The sequence below is a fragment of the Leptonychotes weddellii genome, chromosome 4 (genome assembly GCF_054177405.1).
Source record: "Leptonychotes weddellii isolate Sample4059 chromosome 4, ASM5417740v2, whole genome shotgun sequence".
In the NCBI taxonomy this organism is placed as follows: Eukaryota; Metazoa; Chordata; class Mammalia; order Carnivora; family Phocidae; genus Leptonychotes; species Leptonychotes weddellii.
Window position 1 is genome coordinate 84256359 of NC_138372.1, and position 27659 is coordinate 84284017.

Consider the following 27659-nt stretch of genomic DNA (forward strand, 5'->3'; position numbering starts at 1 on the left):
CAAGCGACCCTTACATTCCCTAGAAAAAACACACTTGCACACGATGTTACATTCAATTTCAACAAGTTCCTGGACCACCTCCCCACCCCCACCCCCATCATCTGTGGTTCTCAGGTTAAGAATCTCTGCCCTCAGAGATTATCTTCACAGTACTTAAACCTTCCCTGGGTGAAAATGAGAAGAAAGTCTGAGGTCTTGAAGTCACAGACCTTGACTTATTTGCCTCCAGTTTGGTTTCCTTTAGCTGAAGGAATGAATATGGGGTGAGCTGTGAGAGTTGAAAAGGGAAAAGAGAACTAGTCTCTCTTTTCTGATGTGATGGGGGGGGGCAGGCTTTTGTCTCTTGATTGTGGGAGGGTGGGAAGAAATGTTATCAGCTGAGAAGAAGAAAGAGGATGATTAAGGTATTTTCCAGGCCTTAGCAAGGAAAATGACAGATCTGATGAGAAATCTCCCTATGCTGAGGCTCTGGTAGCAGGCTTTCCAGCAGAGAAAAGATTCATTAGAAAAAGAAACCAAAGTGATGGATGGAGTCAGGGTCCAGCCAGGGTTTGGGAAGAGGCGGTACAGGGTATCGATCGCAGTTCTCAGGAGGAGAGAAGGATCAGCAGAGATGCTGCAAACACCAGCAGCCTCGGGGCCACCCCAGTTCCGGGGCTGGCTCTGGCTCAGAGATAGCCTTCTGTCATCCTGACAGGTGATCTTGATCAGCTCATCTAGGTCCTCCCAAACACAGACAACGCCACTCCAGCCCTCTACCCTGCTTCAGGGCACCGTGGGTTTCCCACAGAAGAGACACAACACGAGAGCCGAGGACCCTCCCCCACTCCAACCCTTGTGTCCTTCAGCATATCCTACAGACTCCCTCCCCTTGTCCTTCGGATTCACAGCGCCCACCTCCCTGCACCTACCCTATTCGATCTACAGGGGAGCGAAGTCGCTTCCTGACCGCCAGCCCGGGAAGGGGCGCCAGCCAGCTGGCGAAGGCACGGCTTAGAGGGGCGTCTTGGGCAGAGAGAGGCTTGGGGCTGGGGTGTGTATGCAGTGAGCTTGGGAGAGTGTGCTGGTAGCACAAAGAATGTGTGCACAAGGGTTAGGAGAGGAGGTCCTGGGGCTTTGGTCTCTTTGCCCTCCGCAATTGTGCATTTTGGAGGGGCTCTTGCTGCAAGCTCCGTAGGCACCGGCAAGTCCCTCCAAGACTACACTTCCCAGAAGGCTATGTGAGAGGGAGAGTGAGGGGCAGACAACCTGTGCTGCGCTTGCGCAAAGAGTGAGCTGGAAAGGTGGGAGGGAGAGGGGAGGCGTGCCCGCGGCGGGGCTAGGGGGAGGGGGCCGCGCGGCGGTGGCGCCGGGGCGGGCGCGCGTCCGCGGCGGTGATGGCGGTGCGTGAACGCGCGGCGGCAGCAATGGCCGCTCTGGAGCGGCGGGTGCCGAGTCTCGATGACTTCGCGGGACAGAGCTGGAGCTCGTGGGTGGAACGGGCCGACCTGCCCGCGGCCGACGGTGAGTGAAGCTCCCCTAGAGTCCGGGGACCCCATCACTGTCTCCCCTCCCCCTCTCCGGGCCCCCGCCAGCAGAGGGGAGCCGCCGACGGGAGCCGCCGTCCGGCTCCCCGACCCCCCAAACAAAGGACCCGCCGGGTCCTAGTGCCCGCCTGCTCCGTCACCTTCGCGCCTCCGGGTCCTAGCGCCGGCCCACCGCTCGTAGCCCACCCTGCCCACCTCTGCCTCTGCCGGTGCCCAGTACCTGCCCCAACATCTGCTTGCTTTTACCTTTCTCTTCGCCTGCTGTCCTCTAGCTTCCGCCCCTCCTGCACCTGCCTAGGGCTTTCCCCGTCCGCAACAGTCCTCTCCACGTGTTTCCCACGCACCCCACTTCTGTGCCCCCCTCCCAACCCCCCTTGTTCCTTCGCCTTCTGCCCCACACCTCCTGCTCCTTTTTGGCGTTTGCCTGCGGGTTGCAGTGCTACTGGACCCCCGCCCCCTCCGCATTAGTTCGTCGGTCCATCCATCTATCCATCCTCCCTTCCTCCCTCCTTTCGTCCATCCATCCCTCTGTGCCTCCAACCCTCAGTCCTTTCCCGGGCCTCTTGCCCTGCCTCTTGGCTCTCTCCCCTGACCCCCACCTTCTCTAGGCCCCTGAGTGCCTTTGGTAAGCGTGCTGACAGCCCCTTCTGCTGATCTTTGTCTCCTGGGCCCCAGGGGGCACCTGGCCTCGTGGCCTTTGGGGTGACAGCAGGCATCACAGCCCTGAAGAAGTTTGCAAGTGAAGAGGTGGAGGAGGAGACCGCTCCATGCGGTCTCCGATGACACTTGTTCTCCTCAGACATCCCATTCCCAGCTCAGTTCTGCCCATCAGTGCATTTTAACGGACTTCAGAGTGGGAGCTGCCCCTTGTCTCTTGCATGCCTAACCCACTACCCCTCATATCTAGAGATTATGTAAGACTGTCAGCGATCTTCTCATCCTAGAAAGGGGCAAATCTGTTAGTAGGTGTTAGAAGCACATCTGAGTGGAAGGCCAGGCCACCCCAGGACTGCCCCATGCTGGGTGGGCAAGGATGGGGCCATTGTCAGGGTCTGGGTGCTTTGAGAACCGGAAATGGAATCAGACGGGTTTGGTGACTCAGAATTGATTTTTTTTCCAAGGGACAGGGAGGGGGCATAGAGGAGGGAGGGGAGAGGAGTAAGGTAGGGGGATGGGGGAAAGAGCTGCTTTGCACAGCTAAGATGTTTTTGTCATCAACCCAGAAACTGAGGTATAAGGGCAACCCTTGCCCAAAGCCCTCCTAAAGAGGGGAGGCGCTTGCATAGCTGACCAAAGGGACTTTGAAGATGCCAGAGGACCCCCGAGACAGCAGTTTCTCTGCTCTGTGACCATCCTGTCAATGCAGGACCTGAGAAGCTGGGTGTAACTTTGTCAGTACCACGGTAACCCAGGTGGAAGAAAATCGCATTCATGGGGATGGGGACCTGGGAGATATCTGTTTGGTGTGGCACAGAGTAGCAGGAAGGACCCATCTGAGAAATCTCAAGAAGGGACTGGGAGATTTATAGTAAAACATGTTAAGGATTGTTTCCCATTTAAATGGGGAAGCGGGCCCAGAAAAGAGATCATATTTATTCACAATCACCCAGCTACTCAGCAGTGGAACCCTGAATTGTGCTTTGGAGTGGAGGGTCCCTAAGAAAGGTGGCAGGATCCTTCCTAAGGGGGTCAGCTGATTCCAGAGGTAGCAGCTGAAGGAAGAATGGGCACTTGAGAATGACCCACTGAAAGGCTCTCCAAGGGGTCCTGAGCACCGGGAGCTTGTTAGAGAGTGCAGGCTTCCTACTCCTCAGCTGCCAGCACTGGTTGGGTGGGAGCCGGGGTTCCTGGGGTGGGGGTGGTCCTTCTAAGCTGTGTTTCTCCTCCAGGGGCTGAGGTGGAGGAGAGTAACAAAAACATGAAGAAGCTGGATGCCATGACCCTCATTAAAGAAGGTGGGAGTTGACATGCGTTAGGGCTGGGGCCTAGGGCAGACAGGACCACCTTCCTCTCTTTCAACATATCCCAGGAGGTGGCTGCTTGAAGCAGCAGGTCTGGGATCCTCGCTTTGCTAGGTCTGAGTCAGCCCATTCCCCTGCCTCCTGTGACCCGTTGTGGGAGATCCTAATCGTAGGTGATTGGGCTCACTCACCTGACAGCCCACGTTCTTAGGTTGAGCTCTAGAAGCTGAGAGCAGGCAGCATAAAGCCTGTCATGTCAGCTGGGGGGGGGGGGGCAGGCGGGGTGCTGCCTGATCTTACAGGGAAACCCTGGGATCCCCAGCCCCAGTGATAAGGGCTTCTGTCATTGCAGACATGTCCATCTTCGGGCACTGCCCTGCCCATGACGACTTCTATTTGGTTGTGTGTAACCACTGCAGCCAAGTGGTGAAGCCTCAAGCTTTCCAGAAGCACTGCGGTGAGGGGAGCCCTAGGGAGGAGATAGAGGGGACAGGGGAAGGTGGAACGTGGAACTCTGAGGACAGGGTCAGTTGGGAGGTCACGTGGGTCCTGGGGGGGAGGGCTTGGGGATCAGAAGGTCCTGGGGATGGCTTCAGAGGACTGTGGCGGGTCAGAATGATTGTTTGAGCAAAATTCTAGCATTTAGTGAAATTAGGGGAAGAGCAAAGAGGTTCAGGAAGCCGAGTTCTAATTTTGAGTCTGGAAGGCTCAGATTCAAGTGGGAAAATGGCAAATTTAGAATCTCAGGCTTGGGAAATTGCAGATTTTGGTATCGTGAGTTTGTGAGCAGGGTCAGGAGATGGGGGAAGGAGGCAGTTGATACCACTCACCTCGATTACTCTCTCCACCTCCTGGTGACAGAAAGAAGACATGGGCCCCTCAGCAAGCTTTACGCCCGGGCCCCACCCCCACCTCCAGCCCCTGCCAGCTCTCAGAAATGCCATGTAGTGAATGGGCAGGGCCCAGCTTGCAGGGCCCCAGGTTCCACCAAAACCTCCTCCAGGGAGAAGGGCCAGGGGTCCCGGAGCCGTGGCCACCCGCCTCCTGAGAAGACACAGAAGGACAACCTCTGGTAAGGAGAGGCTGGAGACTCCCCGAGACCAGCCTTGACCCTGACCCTAGCCCGGGGAGGCGTTAACATAAATGGAGACAGCTGTGGGGCAATGAGCCCTGCTCACAGCAGGAGGCAGCCACTCTCTCTCTCTCTCTGCAGCTCCCTTCCGTGTGATCCAGGGAATATGGGGTGCCCTTTCGCCACGTCCTGCACCCCTGGTGGAGCCCACCCAAGTTCCAGGGCTGGGGAGGAGGTGGCTCTGGGCTAGAGTCCAGGGCCCAGGCCTAGCCCCCCATCCCCCAGCCCACACCCTCTCTCCATGTGTAGCCTTTTCGTACCTGTGGTGAATTTGGAGAAGATGTCCAGTCTCCCGAAGCCCGACGGACATGGAATCAGGCTGGCCCCGCCCTCTGCTCTCCTCAGCCAGCCTGCTGGCCTCACCAAGGACTCCCCGGGAAGAAACCCCACGGCACCCCCTTCTAAAGAACCTCCAGGGAGAGAGAACATCGAGATGACCCCCAGCGAGGGCCCCAGTCACCGGGCTGAAGGCAGTCCCCCTGAAAAGGAGCCTGGTGGGGCCAGGCTGCCCCCCAAAACCCACCGGAAGATGGCCCGTGAGTAGTCATGTGGTCTTGGGGGTCAGGAAGGTAGAGTGGGGGACCCCTTTGGACAGCTTGGTCCTTGGGCCCGAAGGAGAGGGGTAAGGAAGGAGTGGGCCTGGCCGTCCCTGGTTGCCAGGATACCGAGGCCCCTGGTCACTGCTTGACGTGGACATACACTTGAACTCCTTGCTCTCTAGGAAGCTTCTCTCCAGCCCAGGTTTCCTGGTCAAGGCAAAGGGAGCTTATGCCCAAGCAGGGGAAGGTATTCTTCCTCACCCCGGGCTGTTGACCTTTCTCTCTCCTCTCACCTAGATCCAGGGCACCAGACCCCCCACTGCTGGTTTCCCTGGCATCCCAGCCTGTGGCTAGCTTTGTGCCGTGATCTGTGTTGCCCTGTTTTAGACTTGGAATCGCCAAAAGGAGTGCCTGGGCTGGGAATGGGGGCGGGGATGGTTCTTGTGCCTCTGCAGCAGAGAGTTTCTCTCTGATGCCCAGAGGAGTTTCTCTGGAAGGCTGCAGACCCGGACTTGAAGGCCAGAGGTTCTTCTGCCGTAGGCCCAGCTCTTCCCAGGCTTTCCCTTGGGCCTCCTGGAAATGGCCTTGGGGTTCATGCGAACGGTTTTCCCCACAGGAAAGGAGTGCGACCTCAACAGGCAGTGTGGGGTAATAAACCCAGAGACCAAAAAGATCTGCACTCGCCTGCTGACCTGCAAGGTAATCTCAGTCCCACGCACAGTGAGGGAGGACAGCACAGACACGGGGCCTGGGCGAGGAGAGAAACTGCAGTGTTATCCAAGATTCAGCTCAGGGTGGGGTGAAGCCCAGGTGAGGCAAGGGGAGAGGAGGCTGCCCCCAGGGGGCCCAGGCTGGGAGCAGCAGGCAGACTGCCCCACTCCAAAGGAAGGTTCTGAGCCTGTGGGGGGAGTGGAACAAAGACAAATACACGTACAGACACACTCATGCCCCCCTCTCTGCTTGCCCAGGCTAGCGCACACTGCTGCCCCTCACTCCTGCTCAGCTCACCGCCCCCCCCGCCCCCACTCCTCACCCTGCTCTCTTCTAGATCCACTCGGTGCACCAGCGCCGGGAGGTCCAGGGCCGAGCCAAGGACTTTGACGTGCTAGTGGCAGAGCTGAAGGCCAATTCCCGCAAAGGGGAGTCTCCCAAAGAGAAGAGCCCAGGGCGCAGGGAGCCCACCCTTGAGCGCCCCTCCCAGGAGCCCCCCTCCTCAGTCCAGGTTGTGGCAGCGGCCGCCCCCAGCAGCACCTTCTCTGCTCGCGCCAAGCAGACCTACCCGTACTGTGCACTGCCCAGGTACGTGCGGGGTCCAGTCCCCGACCTGGGGACACTTGGTCCCGAGCCGTCGGGGACCCCGGGAGACAGGCCCAGGGAGTCTCAGTCTGCCCCGAGTTGGGGGGATAGCTGGGGCCCCTGGCAGTGGTGCGGAGTAGGTGACTCCCTGCTCCTTCCCCAGCACAACACCGCTGAACCTCAGCCTCTCGGTAGGGTGCCGCTTCCACGGCCGGGATAAAAACCTCGGCCCGGCTGCTTCCCACGGGCCAAAACTTGTACCTGGGGAACCGCAAGGGTCAGGGTCCTGGGTGAGGCCATCCTACTGTGTACTCACTCACTGGCCCCTTCGTGTGCAGAGGCCGCGCTGGAGCCCGGGGAGAGCCCACCTTGCCGAAGGAGACGCACACGCATCTCTGCCCGTAACACAAGGGCAGACCTGAAACAGGCTCAGCTCACAGACAGGCTCACAGGAATATGTGATGCAAGAAGGGGGTTCAGAGAATTGACTGGGCTGACCAGAGCTGGGTGCAGTTAAACTCAGAAGATTTTCTGGAGGAGGCGAATCTGGAGCAGATTTCCCCCCGAGGAGGCAGGGCCTGGGAAGTGAAGGGGCTGGGGAGAGGATCCCTTGGGAGCTGTGGCCCCTGACCTTTCTGGCTCCTACTCTGTGAGCTCTGTTGTTCCTCCCTTGCTGTCCTCCTTCCTCTTTGTCTCCTTGCCCAGCAGGGGGTCTGCCCTGGCTTTCTGGAGCTTGGCGGGTTCAGGGACACCCCCACCCTGACCCACTCCGGTCTCCTTGCCCTCACATCCCCTTTGGCCCTTCCAGGTCCCGGGCCTCCTCTGAGAGTGAGTTGGATGATGAAGGCCCCTGTGGTGGTGATGGGGACCCAGGCCTGTTCCCCTTTCCCCTGCCCCGGGGTGGGGCCCAGGCCTCCAGCGAGGAGAGTGAGGAGGAGGGGACATCTGAGGACCTCCACCTCCCCCCTGACTGCCATTATGCAACCCGGCCCCCGCGGCCACAGGCGGTAAGGACCTGGGGCAGGGACCTGGGGTGGGGGGTGGCCCAGCCCTCCCGGCCCACAGATCCTTTGCGCAGGAGCCCTCCCTGCGTCCCAGGCCCCACTAACCATGGCCCTTCCTTCTGCCTCTAGTTCTGCACCTTTGGGAGCCGGCTGGTGAGTCCGGGATGCTACGTGTTTAGCCGCCGGCTGGACCGGTTCTGCTCAGCACTGAGCTCCATGCTGGAACGGCACCTCAGCTCCCACATGTGGAAGTGAGTCTTTTGGGCCTGGAACTGCCCTCTCTAGACCCCGGGCCCCGGACATCCATGGGCTTCAGAAGCTCTCATTCTTCTCACCTACCCATAGATGCCGTTCGGCTGTTTGGCAAGACCCCAGATAGAATGAAGAGGACGTGGGGGAACTTGACAGCCTGAGGCTGGGCTGAGGCAGGGCAAGGGTGGGTGGTGTGGGAGTGAAGCCCGGCTCTTATCCGTCACTTCCAGTACCTTTTGGGTAACTAGGGATAGGAGATGCCGAAACTGAAATTTGAAATGAGGTTCTGAATGGGTCTAGATACTCGTTCATTCCTGCCTACCCCTGTGCTCTCTTCCTAAGCGTCAGTTCCAGTGTCTCCCAGCAGATGGCAGCAAGGCCGGGGCTCTGTGGGCCATTTCTAGGTGGGGCAGAGAGCCGGGTGGAGGCTGGTGGGGAGGTCCTCCTGTTTGCCTGGCATCACAGCGGAGCTCTCTTTTTACTGTAGGAAGATCCCACCGGCGGCTGAGCCTCCATCCCACCTTGTCAGCTCCCCGCTCTCTGCTCCCCTGAGCCCATCCTCTATGGGCAGCTGCCCCCGCCTTCCAGGCCCACCCCCCCGACTCGCCTGCCCGGCCTCCACGCCCCCCGCCAAGGACAGCCTTGTCCCCAGCTACCCTGCAGGTTCCCCCAGCGTGGCAGCGGCCTGCAGCCAGGCGGAGTGCATGGGCGGGAGCCAGGCCATCACCTCACCCCTGCCTGCCAACACGCCATCCCCATCCTTCAGCCGACTCCCGCCTTCGAAGGCCAGCAAGTCGTCCAAAGGCAAGGACGGGGTCGAGGTGGAGGCCCCTTCTCGAAAGCGAAAGTTATCCCCAGGCCCCACCACTTTCAAACGGACCTGCATCCTGGAGCCCTCTGGAAAAGGCAAACCCTCCGGCTGCCGGGGCCTCTCGGCCAAGACTAAAACAGCCCTGGGCCTGGGGCTTAATGGGACGGTGGGGCCAAGAGTGAAGCGGGCAGGGCCTCTGGACTGTCGGGGCTCCCCTCATCAGCCCCCCACACCCGTCAAGGCTTCTCAGCTGGACAACCGGGGAGCGGCTGGACACCCAGCCAAGGCCCTGTCCACCAACTGCCTCTCTGAGGAGGAGGTAGCCAAGAAGCGGAAAAACCTGGCCACTTACTGCCGGCCGGTGAAGGCCAAGCACTGCCAGGCCGGTGGCCCTGCCGATGCGGCCTGCTCTGTGCGCCGCAAGAAGCCGGGGCCTGCCATGGCCTTTGAGGAGAAGTGTTCTACGCTGAAGGTACCAGCCCAGCTCCCTGAAGAGCACGGGCAGGGAGAGATCAGGATGGACGAGGGTAGAATGCACAGTGGGCACCTGGCACGGAGAAGGTGCTAAGTAAACGTTTGTGCAGGGAAGGGATTCTGAAGGGGGAAGCTGAGAGAGCTCTTGGGCTGTCTTTTCTAGGGAGACATGGGTCAGCTCTTTGAAAGGTGACCCAGCTTTTGCTTGATGGGCCTTCCGCTAGCTCTCCCTTGAGCTGAGGAGATGCTCCCTCTCCCCTGCCCCCGCATCTGCTTCTGTTTCAATGAAAGGGCCACTTTCTGACCCCCCACACCAGGAACTGGAGCTACCTCTGTCCCCTGAAGGAAAGGAAAGGAAGTTGGACTTCATGAACTCTGATGGGGAAAGGTTTGGGCAGCGGGGTTGAGTTTGGGTCCCTGAGCCGTGGCCTGATATGCCGGGCGGCGGGGTGCGTGGGCTGGTCTTGTTCATGGGTTCTGCCTCTGGGTGTCAGGACCTGGAGGGGCAGGGACACCATGCAAGGTCCATGTATGCATAGGTGCCCACTTCCAGGATTTCAGGTGCCAGGCAAGTCCTCCAGGGTTTCTGGGAAAGCCAGCAGCCAGGTTTCTGTGCCTCTTCTGATGGGAGCCCTGGAGTAGCACACTCTGGGCTGTCCAGAGGATCTCGGCCAGGAGGGACTTACCGGGGGTGAGAAGGGGGCTGCTTTTCCTCTGTAGGCACGGGCCAGATGCATACCCACTCCTCTGGCACCCGTACGAGAGTAGTGAGTCGGACGGTGCCCTCATGTGTGTGTGCATGTGCACACGGACGTTCTCAGGCTGTCCCGCTCGGCTGGCATTCATCTTTCCCTGCGTCCAGCGTTCGTCACCAGCCCGGCCAGGAGGAAAACAAGCGTTAGTTCTAATGGTGCACACAGTTCACTGGGTAGGAGGACTGGTAGGCCCCTAGCCTGACCGTGTCTCTTGCCTCTTGTCTTCCTGCAGTCTAAAGCCCATTAACAAGAAAGTGCCTGCCCACTGCGACGGAGCCGTCAGCACCTCCTCCCCTCCAGATCCGGGCCCCAGGCTGCGGCCGCTTTTTATAACTTTATATTATTTTTTTTAAGAAAAAAAACTCTTTAAAATACCTCAAGACTGTCTCCCTGTTCTGTTGCTGCTAAGAAAATGTAAAAACAAACATAGAAAAGGAAGGAAAAAGATGTAATAAAATGAATGTCCTTGCTGTCCCCATCCGCACCCCAGGAGGCAGAGATGATAGGCAGCCAGACTCAAGCTCCCGGCCCTTGCTCATGTATTTTTGTCCTTTTAAATGGTGTGGGAACGGCTGGGGTTTGTGTCATGGGGGAGTCTTCTCTCCAGAGAGGATGATGAGGCATTATGGCTCTGAGTGAGCAAGGCTCGCCAGAATCTTTATCCCAGAGATGACTCCGGTCCCGTTGGGAAGGGAAACTTGACGGGGGCAAGGGAGCCACTCCTCTGGCTCTCCTCTCAGGTCTTTGCCCCGAGGGTCTGTGGGAGTTCGCTGTTGGCCCTCTTCCAGTCTTCCAGCAACGCTGGGCCTCCATCCTGTCTCTGAACTCAGTCTCTTCAGCTGTTCCTGCCCTTGCTGCCTCGCCCTAGCAGCCTTATTTTCTCAACCACAGGGGGAGCTCGATTGGAGTTGGTAACTGCTCTCAGGATGTCCGTGATTTCTGTGGGACAGCCTGTTTTGGTCCCTGGCCCTGGCCTGTGGGTTTGCTCCAGGTAGGCCTCCTTAAGCTGAACCACACCTTTTTGGAGGCAGGAAGGGGAAAGGTAGGATCACTTACAAAACGTCTGGTGTGGGAGGCAGCAGGAATGTGGGAGGTCCTGGTCCCTCAGGGTCACCTGGCTCCCCAGGGCCGAGCAGATGGTGTGAAGGTGGGAAGGGCTGGCAGTGCCCTGGTTCTTCCATTTATCCCACTGGAGGCTAGTGTGCCGATAGGGGTGACATTTGCCTCTCCCTCCTTGGGTCCTCAAACCTGAACTCAGCAGGCGGGCACTAGTTTTTGGCCTGGTCCTTACCTTCCAGTGTCCTTGCTCTTAGGCAGGGAGGACTCTGAACTCCCTTAACAAGACGGAAGAAGGGATGGCAGGAGGGTGTGGGCAGGCCGAGAAATCCAGTGTTTCTGGAAGGCGGTTCCAAGCGCTGGTTTCACATTCTTGGTTCAGTGCACGGAGTTTGTGATTGGGGTTTGGGGGGAATCCGTTGCCATAAGTGTAATTTCCACAGGCTACTTGAGACGTAAGCCCTTGTGGCCAGAAAGATTACAAATGAGGTTGACCGAAGAAACCAGGCTGGCCGGCCAGCTGTCTGGTCCCCTTCGGCCCCCGGGGCTGTCCAGGGCCGGCGCGCTTTCCCCCCAGCCCCCAGAGGGCGCTGTGGGCGAGGCCGCCGTATTGCCGGCGGCGGCCGGGGGAGGGGCCTCTCCCGCCGCTGCGGCCGCCTCCGCGAGCGCAAACCCGGAAGGCGCGCTCCAGCTGCTGGGAGTGTTCGCCGGCCCGGCCCGGCCATGCAGCCCTTGGCGGAGAAGGTCTGGTTCCCGCTCCGGCGAGGGAGCCGAGACTGACCCTCTGGCTGCGGACAGGCAGTGGGGTCTTGGCGCACCTGGTGGCTTTAGGCTTCACCATCTTTATGGCTGTGTTGTCCCGGCCAGGAACCAGTGAGTGTGCAAGGCGGGGCGGGGCCAGGGAAGGGGGCGGAGCCGGGATGCTGGAGGAGCGTCGCTGGGAGCGCTCCGAGACCTGGAGTAGGGACGACCCCCCCCCCCCCCGCCCCGCAGTGGAGGGGCGAGCTGTGAAGGGGTAGTAACGGCGTCGTGGGGCGGGCCCCGGGAGGTGGGTCCTGGAAGGGTGGGGCTTTGGGCGCGGGGGTGGGAAGGCAGACACTCAGTTGAACTCACCAGTTCATCAGAAGCGGAGCCCCTCGTGGAGGATACAAGTAAAGGAGGCCAAGGTCCGTTCTAGGACTGGGCTGACAGCTGCGAGCTGCCGGATGGGGAACCCAGGCCAGACGGGTTTGCCCCCTTGGTTGCTCACCTTAAGCCCCATTGGCTGCTCCACTTTGCACGGAGTTCCTGACTCGGGCTGGGAATGGTACACTGACCTGTCCCCTGTAGCCGGATTCTTTGGGCTCCAGCCAGCCACAGGGGCAGAAACATGGTACCCAGCCGTCAGTGTGTTCTCTTTGATTCTTAGGTCTTTTCTCCTGGCACCCGGTATTCATGGCCTTGGCGGTGAGTTTGGGCTTCTTTTCTGCAGCTGATTTGTTTGGAAATGCCCCCTAGGGAAGCATCCAGCCTTCGCAGGCTTAGCCCTTCTAAGGCTCAGAGAGGTGGGGGAAAGAGCAAGGGCCCCATCTTCCCCTGCAACCTAATTGGGAGACATGGAAGGCTGGGCTGTAGTTAGTGTCAGGTGGTTGAGGGGGGTTGGGAGGGTATGGAAGATGTGTCTTTCTCCCCTAGGGTCTGAAAGGAGGAAGTAGAAGTGGTGTTGTCCAGTCACCCCCCCCCCAACTCCCTTACCCCCGCAAAGTTCAGGAGGCAGTTTAACATTTGCTAAAGATTTGCTTAACATTGGGCAAGAAATGGGGAGTCATCATTGCCTGTGGAGGAGGTAGGCATGGAGGTCAGCCTGAATGATAAGACTTCCACTCAAGTGTTGATTCCCACTTGTGCCCAGAAATGCCGACTTGTGAGGCAGGAGGTCCTGGTGGGAGATCTTTAGCCTCCACCCTTTGTCGTCCCTGTTTGGATGTGTGAGAGCACCTCCTTTTTCTTAGGCCTCCCCGCTGGGCCTGAGGCTCACTGGCCCTCTCCTGTGTTCACAGTTCTGCCTCTGCATGGCTGAGGCCATCCTGCTCTTCTCGCCTGAACACTCCCTGTTCTTCTTCTGCTCCCGAAAGGCCCGGCTCCGACTCCACTGGGCAGGGCAGACGCTAGCCATCCTCTGTGCAGCCCTGGGCCTGGGCTTCATCATCTTCAGCAGGACCCGCAGCGAGCTGCCCCACCTGGTGTCCTGGCACAGCTGGGTCGGGGCTCTGACCCTGCTCGCTACTGGTGGTCAGGCACTGTGTGGGTTCTGTCTCCTGTGTCCGCGGGCAGCCAAGGTCTCAAGGGTGGCTCGCTTCAAGCTCTACCATCTGACTTGTGGACTGGTGGTCTACCTGATGGCTACAGGAACGGTGCTCCTGGGCATGTACTCGGTGTGGTTCCAGGCCCAGATCAAAGGCACAGCCTGGTACCTGTGCCTGGCACTGCCCCTCTATCCGGCCCTGGTGATCATGCACCAGATCTCCAGCTCCTACTTGCCAAAGAAGAAAATGGAAATATGAGTTCCTGCGAACTCTGAATGTAGGTGGGACACTTGCCTCGGACTCAAATGTTCCCTTTGGTGACCTTCAGGGGATCCATTTCAGAAGTGGTAGGGTTTTTGTACTTTTTAGCTGGGTCAGGGGCTGCAGAAACCCAAACTGCTATTTCTGATGACTACTCAGTGGGCCGAAATGGGGAAGTATAGTGGGTGCATTGGAAGGTGATGGGGGCGGGGGGCTTGATCCTGAAGCCTCCACTCGATGGGAGACGGAAGTGTTGGGTGGTGGTGGTGATGGTGTTCGCAGTCATTTCTTGCCTGTGTACCCGATGGAGAATTGGGTTCTGGTAACTTATGAATGACAGCAGTGGTTTTTGGGGTCTTCAGGAAAGCAGTGTGGAGAGAGACCCTGGGTTATGGTTCCTGTAGGATCTGTTGGGCAACCTTAGGCAAGTCACGTGTCTCGAGACCAGTTTCCGCATCCGTGTCGTGGATGTGTTTCTAAACAATCTCCAGCATTCAGTGTCTATCAGGTTGATGCCACAGAACACACTCCCCGCTCTGGACCACGGGCTGGACCACTAAGTCGACTCAGGACGTCATTCCCTCTGCAGGGACAGGTCTGCCCTCGTGGCCTTCCAGGAATCTGCCGATTGGGCTCCTGGACTAGGGCACAGGGGGTCAGGCACTGTGGAGAGAAGAGTCCCAGATGAGGCTCTCTTGAACTCCAAGACAATTAAAAGCACTAAAGTCACTTTAAAGCTTTTATAGGAACAGAAGGGCATTGGCTTCAGCAAGCCTCTGGCTCCTGGCTGGGCTTCTTAGCTCAGTGCAGAAGGTCTTCAGCCCACCTCAGAATCTGGGCTTGAGGGCTGCAGGACATGAGCGAGCGCCTTTCCCTCCAGGCGTTCTGAGCGCTACAGCAGTCCTGAGCACCTCCTAGCCCTTCCTAGGGCTCAGGTACTTGCCCTAGCACATAGCTTTGTGGAGGTATTCCAAAGCTTTCAGAACAAAATAAGAGCTAGGAAGTGGGGTAGGGCTTTTCTGATCTAGGAAAAACAGTCTCCCTGGTTCCCCTTCTCAGCTAAGCTCTTCTCAGTTGCCGTCTCTTGCCAGCTCTTCGGCCCAGGAGGGGGCTGAGTGTGGCGCCAGCTGGCAAAAAAGGGCTGGGCCCTCTTTCCTGCAGAAACCCCCTCCTTGTTCCAAACTGAAGGTAGTTCCCCAGACTGCCCTTAGTGGTGAGCTGGGTGCCAGACTGGTTAACAGTGGTCTGGCTGGGTCAGGGTGGGGGTGGGGGGTGGGGGGGCGGGGATGGGACCTCCATAGATCATGGCAAGGACTGAAGACAGCCACACCAGGAAAGCCGGTGTTGAGGCGGGTAGACAGCTCAGTGGAAGCTCTGGGAGGCCTGGGTGTAGGGGCTGGAGCCCCAGGTCCCGGGAGCAGGGCAGGTTCCTAGAAGGCAGTAATTTGGGTGCCCCAGGTCTTCCTAAGATTTAAGACCTCCCTCTCTCAGTGGTTCAGAAGCAAGGAGATTGGTATGGTTTAACAATCCAGGAATGGGGACTGCAAGGGCAGAAGTGTCCTCTGAGTGGATCTCACTTGGTCAGATGGCGTCTCCCGGCAGCTCTCCAGACCCGGAGCATCTAAAGGGGGGGGTGGGTCTCTGCTCTTCAGAGGGTGATTATTCCTGTCTCCTTGCCTTCTCTCCCCTCTCAGACTACCCAGTGTGGTCTGAACTCAAAAGAGATGGTTCCCGGCGCTGCATGAAGGACATTCTTATCTAGGGTCACTTTGCTCAGGGACTCCATCTCCTCTCCCCCCGTCACAGCCAGTGCTGGGAGTCTCACTGTCTCCAGCAGGGTGACAGGGCGGGGTGAGGTTCACCAGCTGCCGCGAGCCAAGCAGCCAGGGCCCCAAAGCCTGAGCCTGCCCGAGGTGTTGCCTGCTCCCAGGTGGTGCGGGGGCTGCCGGGCGGGCTGACAGCCGGCATTCTGCGGGGGCTGTGCCAGCTGATGTCTATTCCCAGCCCTCGGAGGAAGGGGGAAGTCATTTATATTCCGCAGGAGGAAGGGGCCCCAGCTGGCACCTCTCTGACCAGGAGGCCTGGAGGGCAGGGGCACAGGGCCAAGAGGAGGGCACAGGTGGTCTTCTGCGGAGCCTGCTGACTGCAGTATGGGGAGTAGGTCACCAGGAGGAGCCCTTCTTCCTGGGCGGCCAGATTGTTGGGGGGGACTTCCCGCCCCCCTCCTCTGCGTCTCTCCCTGCATTGCCACCTGCCCTCACATCCTGGGGCAGCAGCTGGACAACCATTAGACCTCAGTGCCAGGGCACTCTTCCTCCTGCTGGGAGCTGGGTGGCTGCCTGGTGCGTGCGCCTCCTGCTCGTGTGCGTGTCCTCCCCCCACCTGTCTGTATCTCCCCATCTGGGATGTTAGCTGGGCACCTTGGCAGTGAGGCAGAGGCCTTGGGGGCAGGAAGCAAATGGCTGCCCTTTTGCCCTTGTTCCCTGGCTGGGGAAAGATGCTAGTAGTCAGCCTGTTTTGCCTTTAAAAAAAAAAAAAAAGCGGGGTGCTCAAATAAAAAAAATGCATGTCATTTGCACAAATTTGCATATCAGGCTCACTAAGACTTGATTCCAAATATGATTATATTTCAGACTCAACCTTGAGGACATTAGAAATGTAGATGTTTTTTGTAACCAAATCCAAATGGTAACAGGATTACTGTTCTGGGTTCAGACCCCCACTCCCCACAATCTTTCCCAGTAACCACCTCTTCCCTGGAGCCCCACCCGGGCTGGGGTTGGTGTTGAATGGCAGGAGCTGTGTGTCTGGGGAAGCCTTCCAGCCTCACCTTGGCTGTTGAGCTGCGTCGAAGGTAAGCTGCTGTCCCTTGCCAGCCTGTTCCTCCTCTCCCTACCGGCCCCCAGGGCAGACTGCCCGTCCCAGTCCCTGACACCCCACCCTTCCACCTCCGTGCGTGGCTGCTCTGGGTCTTGTTTTTCAAACCTCACTGTGGGAGATCCAGGCATCCTCCCTGAGCCAGCTGGCTGCAGTGCCAAGGCCTGCTCAGAGTTAATAATAATCATTAGCTTCACCGCGCTGGGGCCTTTCAGCTCCAGAGCTCGAGGCACTTGCAGGCTGAGTCAGCCAGCCCTCACCTTCCCCCTCCTCCTGGGCTGCTGGAGTGTAATGGAATGGGGAGAGGAGGGGGGGTCAGAGGCTCACTTCCCAGCTGAGGCTTGAGGCTTCTTTCCTCTGGGAGTGGGCCCTGAGCACCCTCTGAGTACATTGCTAAGGCCTTTTCACCCGACAAAGATCAAGACGTGGGGATCACAGTGTAGGCTCCTCTAGGTATGCTGCCCTTCTGTTACCTGTCTTGACTTCCAGAGGACACCCCTGGCCCTGATGCCCCAATCTCAGCATTTCTGGGGGCCCTCTGCAGGCTTAGGGAGCAGGGAGGCTTCTGGGTTAGTGCTCTGTTGCCCCTGTGTTTGGTTGACGTAAGAGCCCGTGTCTCAGGCAGCAAAAAGCGCACTGACCCGGGAGCCAGGAAAGCTGCAGTCTGGGTTTGGTCGGCTCCTAACAACGGTGTCGCCAGAGGCAAACGGCTCACTGCTCCACCTGCCTCACAGGGATGTTGGGAGGGTCAGAGCAGAGAATTTATGTTAACAGGCGTTGGAAAGTCTAAAGCATTAAACAAATGGAAACAGTTGTGTTTACAAGTATGTTCTTGTCCTTGACTCTCTCTTAATCGGCCTGGCTCTGGGTTTGATGCTACTTTTAGGGAGGCGATCAACAGTTATGGATAATGATGCCTAGGGGACCCAAGTCTCAGAGAGGTTGTGTTGTTGGCCATGGTAAGGGAACACACACACACACACACACACACACACACACACATTTCCTCCTTCTAGATGCAAGGTCAGCTGCATGCACTCCGGTCAGGAATGCCACCAAGGTTATGAGCCTAGCGAAGCCAGCCCTAAGTGCTGCCTGCCTGGTGGTTTCAGGGCATGGGGCTGATTGTAAATCTGGAAATCAGTGCACTTGTCCCCTCGTCCAGCCTGAAGTTCCTGGAGCAGGTCACAAGTCTGTCTACATCTCTCCTACCTAATTCTGCGCTTCTGAAGGAAAAGTGCAGCAGACAAGCCAGGAAGGCAGGCGCAACAGTAATGAACATGACACTGCCCATCCCCCATGCTGGTTTCCCCTGTAGCCCCAGGCTGAGCAAGGCCTGCCTCAGGCCCTCATAACAGGTGCTGGAGATGCAGAGCTGTGACACGTGTAGCTTGGTCACAGGCTCCTGGAGGAGGGTCACAGTCCCCTTCTCCTTACAGGGTTTTATAGGAATTAAAACACACATACACGCGCGTACACACACACACACACACACACCCACCCACCCACCCAGGAAAGCAGTTCTAGTTCCATGTGAAATTAGGGGAAGGATAGTTTCTGTTCCATTTGTCTGAGGACTGCCAGCAGTCGGCCTGGGGTGCACACAGAGAGGCAGGAACCACAGCAGTGCAGAGGCTGGGTATTGTGTATTCAGGTTTTTATCTTGTTTTTTCCCAACCTGGGACCCAGCAGTGAGACACTGGTCAGGTGGTGTGGGCATGGCCCTGACATGTCTCACCAGCACAGGCACGGAGAAGACAGGTGACAATGCAGAAGGACAGGGCCCCAGACTTGAGGGTGGTTTGAAGGAGACCGTTCTTAGCATGGGGCTAAGCTTCAAGCAGACCCAAAATACCTCCAGTAAGACAGCCTTCCCCCACCCATCCGCCCAGAAGGCTTGGCTAGTCCCCAACGTACAGGGAATAAGAGCCCCCGTTTTTAATCTACCCGTTATCGTCAGAATTTCCCAGATGATTTTTTTAACCTCTGCTAAAAGCAGATTAAATAGCTACTTCAGGCCATTCTGTGGTACCAGAGGATTCAACTCTGAGTGTGCATGAGGGGCCCCCAGCACCCCTCTTTTTTTTTTTTAAAGATTTTATTTATTTGAGACAGAATGAGAGAGACAGAGAGCACATGAGAAGGGGGAGGGTCAGAGGGAGAAGCAGGCTCCCTGCCGAGCAGGGAGCCCGATGCGGGACTCGATCCCAGGACCCCGGGATCATGACCCAAGCCGAAGGCAGTCGCTTAACCAACTGAGCCACCCAGGCGCCCGCACCCCTCTCTTTAAAGCAGATTGTGAGTTACCTCACTGTGCTTTCTAAGCCCAGGACTGAGCTGGGTCTTTCTGGCTAGACCCCATCAAAAGCAAAGTATGGCCAAGCAAGGGAGCAGTGGGAGGTGAGGGGAAAGCAGCACCAAGTTATGTCCAGCTACAGTGCTCCTTCACCCTGTGTGCATGTGCATACACACACCCCTAACTTTGGGGCCAATGACTCTCACCTTACGTATGCCAGTGCCGTAGGGTGCCTGGAAGTCTCCCTGCCGGGCTCCATGTCCTGGCTCACAGAAGGATGGTTCTCTCAGGCCACAGTTCCACACCCTCTGTTTCTGGGACAGTAACCACGCTGACGTAGACTGGAAGGCCTCAGGGCAGGTTTGTGTATCTTTACTGCTTGGGATCTCCTACCCAATAGCATATACGCCTGATGAAGAGGCTTGATGTGGCAGCTACTTTAGCTTTCCTCTCTCAAGCCCCATGAGAGGAAGGAAAGGCTCACTGTAGCCAGACCAGAAAAGCCAACCTTTCTACTGCACAGGTCTGAGCCTTTTCTACAGCGTGGATGGGGAAAGAAGCTTCACAGTGGTTTCCTGGGAGCCAAGGTAAGCGGTACAAGAACTACAGCTGCAGAAGGGAAGGGAGTGAGAGGTCAAGAGGAAGGGAGATGAAGCTGGCCAGTGCAACTGAACTCTCAACTTCTGTTCTACAAGGCACCTGTCCTATTAGCCTCCCCCACTCCCCCGAAATGCCACCTAAGAGGAGCTAAGGCAAGTGCCGCAAGACATGGCAGACAAAATTGCATGTCTTGTCCAGAACTTAGGGAGTTTCTTATGGCTTGGGGGTGGGGGGCCTGAGATGTAGCCATGGACTTCTTTGGCATGATGGGGAAAGGAGCACCAAAACTTTTCAGGCTCAGAGTCAGGGCTTGGCACAGCCTAGCAGTCTTCCCAGACCCATTCTCTTTACCAGCGTCCTCTTCTTGGCCAACATCAGCTGCAGCAAAAACTGCTTTGAAAAGATGAAAAAGTGCCATGTAAATGTAGACTATGGGAGCACTCCCGCATCATCTGCCATTTCACTTGCCTGCCAAGGTTGATTTGTCTGATGTGGCTGGTGAGGCGTCTCCTTCGGTGGTTCCTCATGAAGAGAACAAGACAACTCTCCAGACAGAGGAGGGCTGCCCTTTGGTCAAGATTTTATCAATGTAGGAAATTAGGTAATGATTTAAATTCTGGTTTTTAATTTGTTTTCCTTATATCATTTCCTCTTCCCTCTTGGACTCTACCATGACGATCTCCTTCCAGAAGTACCAAGAGAGTAGCCAAAGAATTTGCATGTTCAGAGTTTAGCAGAGCCGGGTCCAATTTCTGGTAGGCTGTGTCTGTACCAAGAACGTGAGGGTTGCATTTCTGTCTATGCAATGCCTGGGACACATTAAACTGTCAGTGAGTATTAACCTGCCCATTCAGTGAATATGCTTTGAGCCAAACTAAGATAGTTACCATTTACAGTATGAAAAAAATACAGGCCATAACCAAAATACTGAAACTGAGCTGCTTTCCACCAATTCTTTTAATCCAGTGCAAGCGTTTTTCCATAGCACAGTTAGTAGGCTTCATCCAGACTTTTAAGAGAACTCCGTGGGGAGGCGGCCCTCCTCCCCAGGGATCCAGGAAGACTTCATTATCCACAGGCTGTAGCCCCAAGTTAAAGAATTTCTAAACTCTCCTGCTATAGCATCAGTGACGTTTCTTTTGAGAATCTATCAGGTCGGGAAACTATGGTCAGCTGGCCCAAACCAGCCCCACTGCTGGGTTTTGTATGGTCTGTGAGCTAATAAGAGTTTTTATATTTTTAAATGGTTGAAAAAACTCAAAAGCCGCGTGAAAATGATATGAAATTCAGATTTCAATGTCTGTAAATGAAGTACTGGAACCACACTCTGCAGTTTATGTACTGTCTGTGGTGACCATCCTGCTACCGTGGCCCGACTAAGTCGCTGTAACAGAGAGCGCCCGGCCTGCAAAGCCTAACGTATTTACTGTCTGGCTCTTCACAGAAAAAAGTTCCCTGACCCTGGTCTATTTTCATGCCTGGATGTGGACTCTGCCCTTGCCTTTATAACGGCATTTAAATATCCTCTCCTTAGGCCACACACTTCTGAGGCACAGTGAGCCCTACCCACAGGCTGAAAAGATAAATAAACCAGTCACAGATTGCCAGAACAGAGACTCAAGCCAGGTTTAATGATCATAGTCTAGTTTTCAGAGCTCAAAGGCTCCAAGGTTTGCCAGCCTGGGTGTACATAAGTGGGAGGGATGGGGTCCTGGACACAGGGAGGCCTGCTTGCTTCGCCAGCAGGGCGACAAGAAGTACAGAGGTAAGAACACACAGAAAATGGGAATCAGTCAGCTTTACTGTCCCCAGCTGGGCTGTCCCCTCTTGTGGCCCCTTCCTAGGAGCCCCATAAATACAGGCAAAGAAAAAAAGATCACAAATAATCACATAGACAGATTGTAGAGCCCTGTCATATTCTGTCTCCAGGGACACCTGCTTCCTGGGAGATATGTCTGGTTTATGGGTTCAGGATGGGGGGAAGGGAGGGAGGGATTTCTCAGCTTTTTCTTATTATCAGACCTGGCAGTTTCCAACACAAGGTTCTAGTGAGCTTATATATGCTGAGTACCTAATCGCCCAAGTAGAAAGCTACCTTTGGGTTCTATCAACTGAAACGACGGGAAGAGGCTAATCAGTTCACTCTCCTGGTGGGGCAGCCAGACACATCTACCAGTCTTTCAAACGAGGGGCCTACCTAGTGGATATAGTAGGGAGACATAGGGCCTCAGGGTCTTTTCTTATTCCTTAAACTGGGTAGGACTTCTGAAGAAAATGGCCCTCCTAGTCCTCAGGAGCTCAGAATGCTCCAGAAGGCCAACTTCATTTGACATTTATCCTAAAGATTTTCAGAGCCCTAGGTAGTGCCCAGTGGGAAACTGCAGCGTGGAGATGAGATTTCCCCCGGTTCCTTAATAAGTCTGAGGAGGATGGCCTGGTCACTATGGCTCCAGTAACAAAATCCTCAGACGTCTCTGGAATATAAAAGACAACTTTTCCTTCATACCCCTGTCTTTCCAGGACAGTTAACACAAGAAGAACAACTTATTGCTGCTTGTTCCCCTGCCTGTTTCCTTCTGGGTCCATCACTGACCTAGTTCTACATTTATTTCTCATATATATTGTCTTTAATCCAAGAAGGTTTCTGAGGGGTGTGAAGAACCAGCCAGCTCCTCATCATCCCTTCTCCCCAGGTTGCCAACCTGCGGTTCTCCTAACTCTAGTCTTTGCAGAGAAGTTACCCAGTGCCACGGAGATGCGGGAAAAGCTTCAGGGAGTTCAGAAATGAAAAGTACAAGTGTTTGTATCTGGGGAGCCTGGCGTGGTCACTGTCTCTCCCCTGGGGCAAGGTAGCTGTGTGCATGAAGTTGGGCACATAGGTTGAACCCACTGTGAACCAGGGACATTAGTGGGGACTACAGAATCACTGTCCCGAGGGAAGTCAAGGCGCTAGTGTGCATGCACACTTGGAAGCATGCATACCTAGGAGCATGCAAGTACTTGAGGGAAACGCTGCACCTCTCTCGACAAACTAGGTTACTAAGAAAGGATGGACAGCAGTCTTGACATCCCAGGAACAGACAAGGGAAGATGTTGAGTTCCAGTCCCCTTTCCCAATCTTAACAGGCAGCAGGAGTCAGGCCCTCCTAGCAAGCAGCCCTTACCCGCAGGTAGAGGACATACCTCTTGGAACCTAAAGAGCAGGTTAGAAAACTAGAAGATCTGGAGAACGTCCAATGGACAGGGAGCTTGGTTGGGAGAAGGGGAGACACTGAAAAAGACCAACGTCAGAGAACATTTTCACCTTTGCCCTGCTCATCCCCTTGCCAAAGCTCGGAGCACTCATCTCCCGGGGCCTGCAGGATAGTCAAAGGGTGCAGTTATCTCCATACCCAAAATATTCTGCATCCCTGGATGGAATGGAATGTTGGGCCCGCTCTTAAGTTCCTCTGGTCTGACTGTCACAACTGCACCGACCTCTGGCTGAGAGGGATGGCGGCGGCAGAACTTTCCTTCTGAAAGTTTACTGCCAGGGTCTCTGTTAACAGGACTGCCTGGAACCTTGTGGAGAGGGGCAGGGCTCTAAGCCGCACTCCAACTTGCCATTCTGGGAGAGAGACCACCCAATTCCAACCCCTTGGATGATGAAATCCCATGCGTTGGCTTTGCAGCAGGGTGTCAACATAGAGAAGACACATAACCGGTCCCCTCCATCCCCAAGCCCAATGTAACGCAGCTGGGGCCAGACTCTCCAGGATTCCTCCATTTGCAGAGCAGCATATTAGGGAAAACTCAATCCCACCCGAGCTTGCTAAGAAGCCTGAGGGAAGAGATGGCATCAGGCAGTCAGGTAGGTCCAGCTGGATGCTACATTACAGAGGCTGATTTACCCTCCTCCTCCTCCTCCTCCTCCTCCTCGTGTTGAAGCGGCCCCCCATCCCAGGTTGTGGCAGGCATGCATAAAAGCTCTGCTTTCAGCAGCCCCCACCCTGGTCTGACACACAGGTACTGGGAACCAAGTGCTACCCAAGGGTTTCACCAACCAGACAATCAGCGCATCTGGAGTTTATCCGCCATCTATGAGTTTTGTGCCGGCACCCGTCCCGTGACACAGACCCCCTCAGTTCATGCTGTATCCCTCTGTGCCACTGATTCCAGGGCCTGGCACAGGTACCGCATCTCTCATTGTCGCTATATCTGACAGGCGACAGGCCAGACTCCTGCAAAGATCTGTCCACCCAGGACTCATCGGCAAAGAGACGCATTTAGTGGGAAATCACAACAGCTTTAGGGAGCGTTATCGAGGTCTCAGCCTTTTCCTGACTCCTTTTTCCCAAGGTTTCCAATTTCCCCAGCTGTGAAGTGTGACTTCCTGGCCAAAGAAGATGCTACAGCTCTTCCCCAGTGTGGCTCCTGTGGAAGATCCGCCCCCCAACACACACAACATCACAGGTGTGGGTGGGCAGAGATAGAAAAAAAAAAAAATTTTTTTTTTCCCCCGAATGATTTTCTCTTAAGGAGCTAAGGATGACCTCGAAAAAGTTTAGGGAATCTGCTCTTCCCCCCACCCCTTCCTCATTCCCACCCAATTCAGACATGCTCCTTTTCCTCTACCACATGGAGAATTCCCAGGGCTTTGGGTAGGGGTGTAGCACTTGCCTGAGGATTAATATATCCCTATTTGAAAGTCGTGGCAGCCACACCCTGGTTGAGGTCGAGCCAGCTACTGTACCCGTGACCAATTCCCTTGAGGTCAGGAGGAACCCACTCCCTTGGGCAGCCAGCCCGCTCTTCCATGCCCTCATATCCTTCAGGGGGTGCATTACCTCTCCTGGGGCAGAATCTCCCCACCAACCCATCCTGCTCACACCACAATGGGTGTATCAGAGAAGACCGAGCTGACCGATTCCGGATCCGACATCCTCCGCTGGCCCTTGCCGGTTGCCTCGGGCACTGGCAGGGTGTTGCCTGGCTTGAGCTTGCCGTTTTGACCCTGCCCAGGACCACCAGGTTCCAGGAAGGCCACCCGCCGGTCAAAACCATCGTCCTTGTCCCCACCAGCCATAGGATCGTGGTTGGGGGTGGTGCTAAGCATGGAAGAGCTGAGGCTGTCTCCTTGATGGCTGGACGGTTTCTCGACACCCCGGCACCAGCATCGGCAAGGGGTAAGGTACAGGTATATGAGGACCAGGACCACGCTGAGGATGCAGCCCACGAGGGTGGTGTAGGCCGTGTTGAGGGTGTCATGGTGGCCGTGCAGGGTGAAATTATACACTTTCAACTCCACAGACAGCGTCTCGTTGAAAGCGTCCCCCGTGGCGTGGCAGGTATACACGCCCCCATCCTCAACCCGCACCTGCCGGAAATGAAGACTGCCGTCCTTGGACACCGTCACCGTGCCGTTGGCCAGCTCATCCAGCACCCGCTCATTGCTTGGCGTCACCCACACCTTGGTCATCCCCTGCTGCTTGGTGTCACACTTGATGGTCAAGGTGTCCCCCAGGTGGGCTTCCCAGGCACGCTCCTTGTACTCGCTGCAGTTGAGGAAGCTCAGGTTGAAGACGTTGAGCAGCTTCTTGGAGCTCACGCAATACAGGTCCTCCTGGAAGTCCGTCACGGAGCTCAGCTGCCGGTGCTGCCAGTGTGAGAAGAGCTGGTAGAGCTCACAGTCGCAGTGCAGGGGGTTGTTATGGAGGTACAGCCCGTTCTTGATCCACGCGGGCAGCTTCTGCAGGTCGGGCAGCGGTAAGTTCTTGAGCTTGTTGGACGAGAGATCCAGGAGGGTGAGTTTGGGGAGCTTGGCTCCTTCCTTGACCAGTTCCAGAGGGAAGCGGGAAATCTGGTTCTGGCTCAGGTAGAGTTTCTGCAGCTGGGCCATGTCGTCGAAGGCGCAGCGGTCCACTGCCACGATGTGGTTGTTGTAGAGCAGTAGGACTTCCAGGGCCTGCAGTTCACTGAACAGGAACTCGTCCAGTGTGCGCAGCTGGTTGGAGGAAAGGTCCAGGTAGCGCAGGTTGGGTACGGGGGAAAAGGCCTCGGAGGAGATGAAGTTCAGGTGGTTGTGGCTCAGCAGCAGGGACTGCAGGTGGATCAGGCGCGTGGGGGTCCACTCGGCCCGCAGGCGGCTCAGGTTGTTGTGGCTGAGGTCGAGCAGCGCCGTGTAGCTGGGCAAGGAGTGCGGCACGTTGGGCAGCTGCTGCTTGGAGCAGCTGAGGATGTTGCTGGCGCACAGGCAGGCAGCAGGACAGCTAACCGCCGGCCGGCCGGCCCTGGCCGCCTCGAAGAGGAGCAGGCTCCAGGACAGCAGCAGGAGCCCGAGGCCTCCCGGGTCGCGCTGGGGTTGCATAGTGTCACTGGGAAGGGCGAGGAAGGCCACCAGGAAGATCGGGGAGAGAGTCACCCGGGCATGTTCTGGTGGGATAAGGAAGGGTCACTTTCACCCCAGGCTTAAGAGAGAGAGGAGGGGATTGGGGTTACCAGGGCCTCTGCAGGTAAGGACTGACCCTTCCTCCTCCCTGTCACACTCCACCCCCACCCCTCCTCCACCCCTATGTTGGGCTACAAGAGAAACGAAGAGATGCTGGGTAGTTCCCAAGCGCTGTGCCGGCAATGGGCTCAAAACACTGGGCAGAGGAGGCGAGCACAGGGGCCTGCCGGGCTCGGGTCACGGAGTGTAGGATGGGGGTATGCCCGGGATGTTAGTTAGGGGCTGCGCCCGCCGGGTTTGACAGTGGGGTCAGCAGGGCCTCTGGGGAAGAGCCGAGGGAAGGTCAACAGGGCACACCTGCCGGGTAGGGCGCCTACTGCCGGGGTTGAGGGTTCCCGGGGGCCTGTCGGGGCGGGCACCCCCGGGACCGCTGGTCACTGCACCTGCTCGGCAAGGACGTGTCTCAGCCCATGGCGGGTCCGGGAGCTCCGTCGCGGCCTCCCCCAAGCGGCGCCTCACTGGCCGGCCTGTCGCGGCGCTCGCCTCACGCAGGGGCCCGCGCCCGGCCACATCGCCTCCCGGGGACTTGCCGGGCTCCGCTCCGCTCCCCCGCGCCGCCGCCTCGACCGCTGCACCCGCAGGAGCCCACCGACCACGGCCGCCGCCTCCGGTTCCGCGGGTCCGGCGAGGAGCGGTGCGGGGAGCGGGAGGCGCCGCGATCCGAGCGGAGGGAGCGGCGTGGGGGCAGCGAGCACCGCGCGCGCGCCCGTCGCCGCCGCCGGAGCCTCGGGGCGCGTGCGCGCGGCGGGGGCGGGGCGCACGTGCGTGTGTTTGTGTCGGAGCAGGACGGGCGGCCCCGCGCCAGGTCGTCTTCCCTCCGAGGGAGTCGGGGCCGGGGCCTGGGGACCGAAACCGTCGTCAGCAGGGGATTCTGGCCCCTAGCTCCCCTATTGCTTCCTCCACCTTCTGGAATTCTTGTCACTATCCGCCACCCTTCTGCCTACCGAAACCGCTCCCGGGGAAACTAGGTCTAGCTGGAATGAATGCGAGGCAACTGACTCCGGGACAAGAAGCGTCACATGTCTTCTCATCCTACAAATTAAAGCCACCTGGCTCAGCTCCCGCCTGTCAGTATTGGCGGGAAATTCATTAGTCACGTTCTGAGGTTCCCCCACTTCTCTCTCTAGGACTGTGAAGTCTCAAAAATGTGGGGAAAGATTTGGGGAAGAGCCTTGTTGTGTGTTTCAGTCTTGTTATTATTCCACCATCGTTGGGGTACCACCGAAGGGTACATTTCCGCAGCCTGCAAGCCAGGTGGGCAGAGTGCAGGTAACGGGGAGCGGTCTGTGGTGCATGGCCAGGCCCCAGGATCCCACCTGCCCTGACTACACACATACACACGCACACACACGGCCCCAGGATCCCACCTGCCCAGACTACACCCATACACACACACACACACACTCTTACTTCCAGGCCCCAGGATCCCACCTGCCCAGACCACACACCCACACACACACACACACACACTCTCTCTCTGTCTCTCTTACTTCGTTTAAGACAGGGACGGGCTTCCACTTCTGGAAACTCCAAAACCTTTCCCATATGGAGCAATTCCAACATATTTTCTCTATTACCTAATCCTCAAGATAAAGCTGGGATGGCGGGGTGGTCTTCTTTAAGAAGCTGGGGCAAACTCTGGAAAACTGTATGGAGGTTCCTCAAAAAGTTGAAAATAGAGCTACCATATGATCCAGCAATTGCACTACTGGGTATTTACCCCAAAGATACAAAAGTAGGGATCCGAAGGGGTACATGCACCCTGATGTTTATAGCAGCAATGTCCACAATAGCCAAACTGGAAAGAGCCAAGATGTCCATCGACAGATGAATGGATAAAGAAGATGTGGTATGTATATACAATGGAACATTATGCAGCCATCAAAAGGAATGAGATCTTGCCATTTGCAACGACGTGGATGGAACTGGAGGATATTATGTTGAGTGAAATAAGTCAAACAGAGAAAGACATGTATCATATGATCTCACTGATATGAGGAATTCTTAATCGCAGGAAACAAACTGAGTGTTGTTGGAGTGGGGGGTG

The 27659-nt window shown here is 56.7% G+C and overlaps 3 protein-coding genes across 7 annotated transcripts; 2 read left to right on the plus strand and 1 right to left on the minus strand.

The window, feature by feature from the left end:
• Window positions 1–1339: 1339 nt before the first annotated feature.
• ATXN7L2 (ataxin 7 like 2) lies at window positions 1340–10130 on the plus strand. Of its 2 annotated transcripts, XM_006749729.3 has the most exons (11): window positions 1340–1503; window positions 3416–3481; window positions 3840–3944; window positions 4349–4559; window positions 4869–5155; window positions 5775–5857; window positions 6207–6457; window positions 7263–7461; window positions 7588–7709; window positions 8198–8993; window positions 9983–10130. In XM_006749729.3, the coding sequence occupies exons 1-11, from the start codon at window positions 1377–1379 to the stop codon at window positions 9995–9997; spliced, it is 2262 nt and encodes a 753-aa protein (XP_006749792.2). In that variant the 5' UTR covers window positions 1340–1376; the 3' UTR covers window positions 9998–10130. The 2 variants fall into 2 exon arrangements, with proteins under 2 accessions (XP_006749792.2, XP_030876845.1); XM_031020985.2 differs by having other exon boundaries at window positions 8198–10130.
• A 1334-nt stretch (window positions 10131–11464) lies between these two features.
• CYB561D1 (cytochrome b561 family member D1) lies at window positions 11465–17056 on the plus strand. Of its 3 annotated transcripts, XR_014144074.1 has the most exons (4): window positions 11465–11679; window positions 12215–12252; window positions 12798–15079; window positions 15115–17056. XR_014144074.1 is itself a non-coding variant. In XM_081815609.1 (3 exons), exons 1-3 carry the CDS (start codon window positions 11652–11654, stop codon window positions 13347–13349), a joined length of 618 nt encoding a protein of 205 aa, XP_081671735.1. In that variant the 5' UTR covers window positions 11465–11651; the 3' UTR covers window positions 13350–17056. The 3 variants fall into 3 exon arrangements, 2 of the variants coding, with proteins under 2 accessions (XP_081671735.1, XP_006749793.2); XM_081815609.1 differs by having other exon boundaries at window positions 12798–17056; XM_006749730.3 differs by having other exon boundaries at window positions 12846–17056.
• Window positions 17057–20726: 3670 nt separating this feature from the next.
• On the minus strand, window positions 20727–26288 carry AMIGO1 (adhesion molecule with Ig like domain 1). 2 transcript variants are annotated; one of them, XM_031038553.2, is made up of 2 exons: window positions 25996–26288; window positions 20727–25536 (listed from the first exon to the last, which is right to left on the minus strand). In XM_031038553.2, exon 2 carries the CDS (start codon window positions 25469–25471, stop codon window positions 23990–23992), a length of 1482 nt encoding a protein of 493 aa, XP_030894413.1. In that variant the 5' UTR covers window positions 25472–25536; window positions 25996–26288; the 3' UTR covers window positions 20727–23989. The 2 variants fall into 2 exon arrangements, with proteins under 2 accessions (XP_030894413.1, XP_030894414.1); XM_031038554.2 differs by having other exon boundaries at window positions 20727–25571.
• Window positions 26289–27659: the final 1371 nt, after the last annotated feature.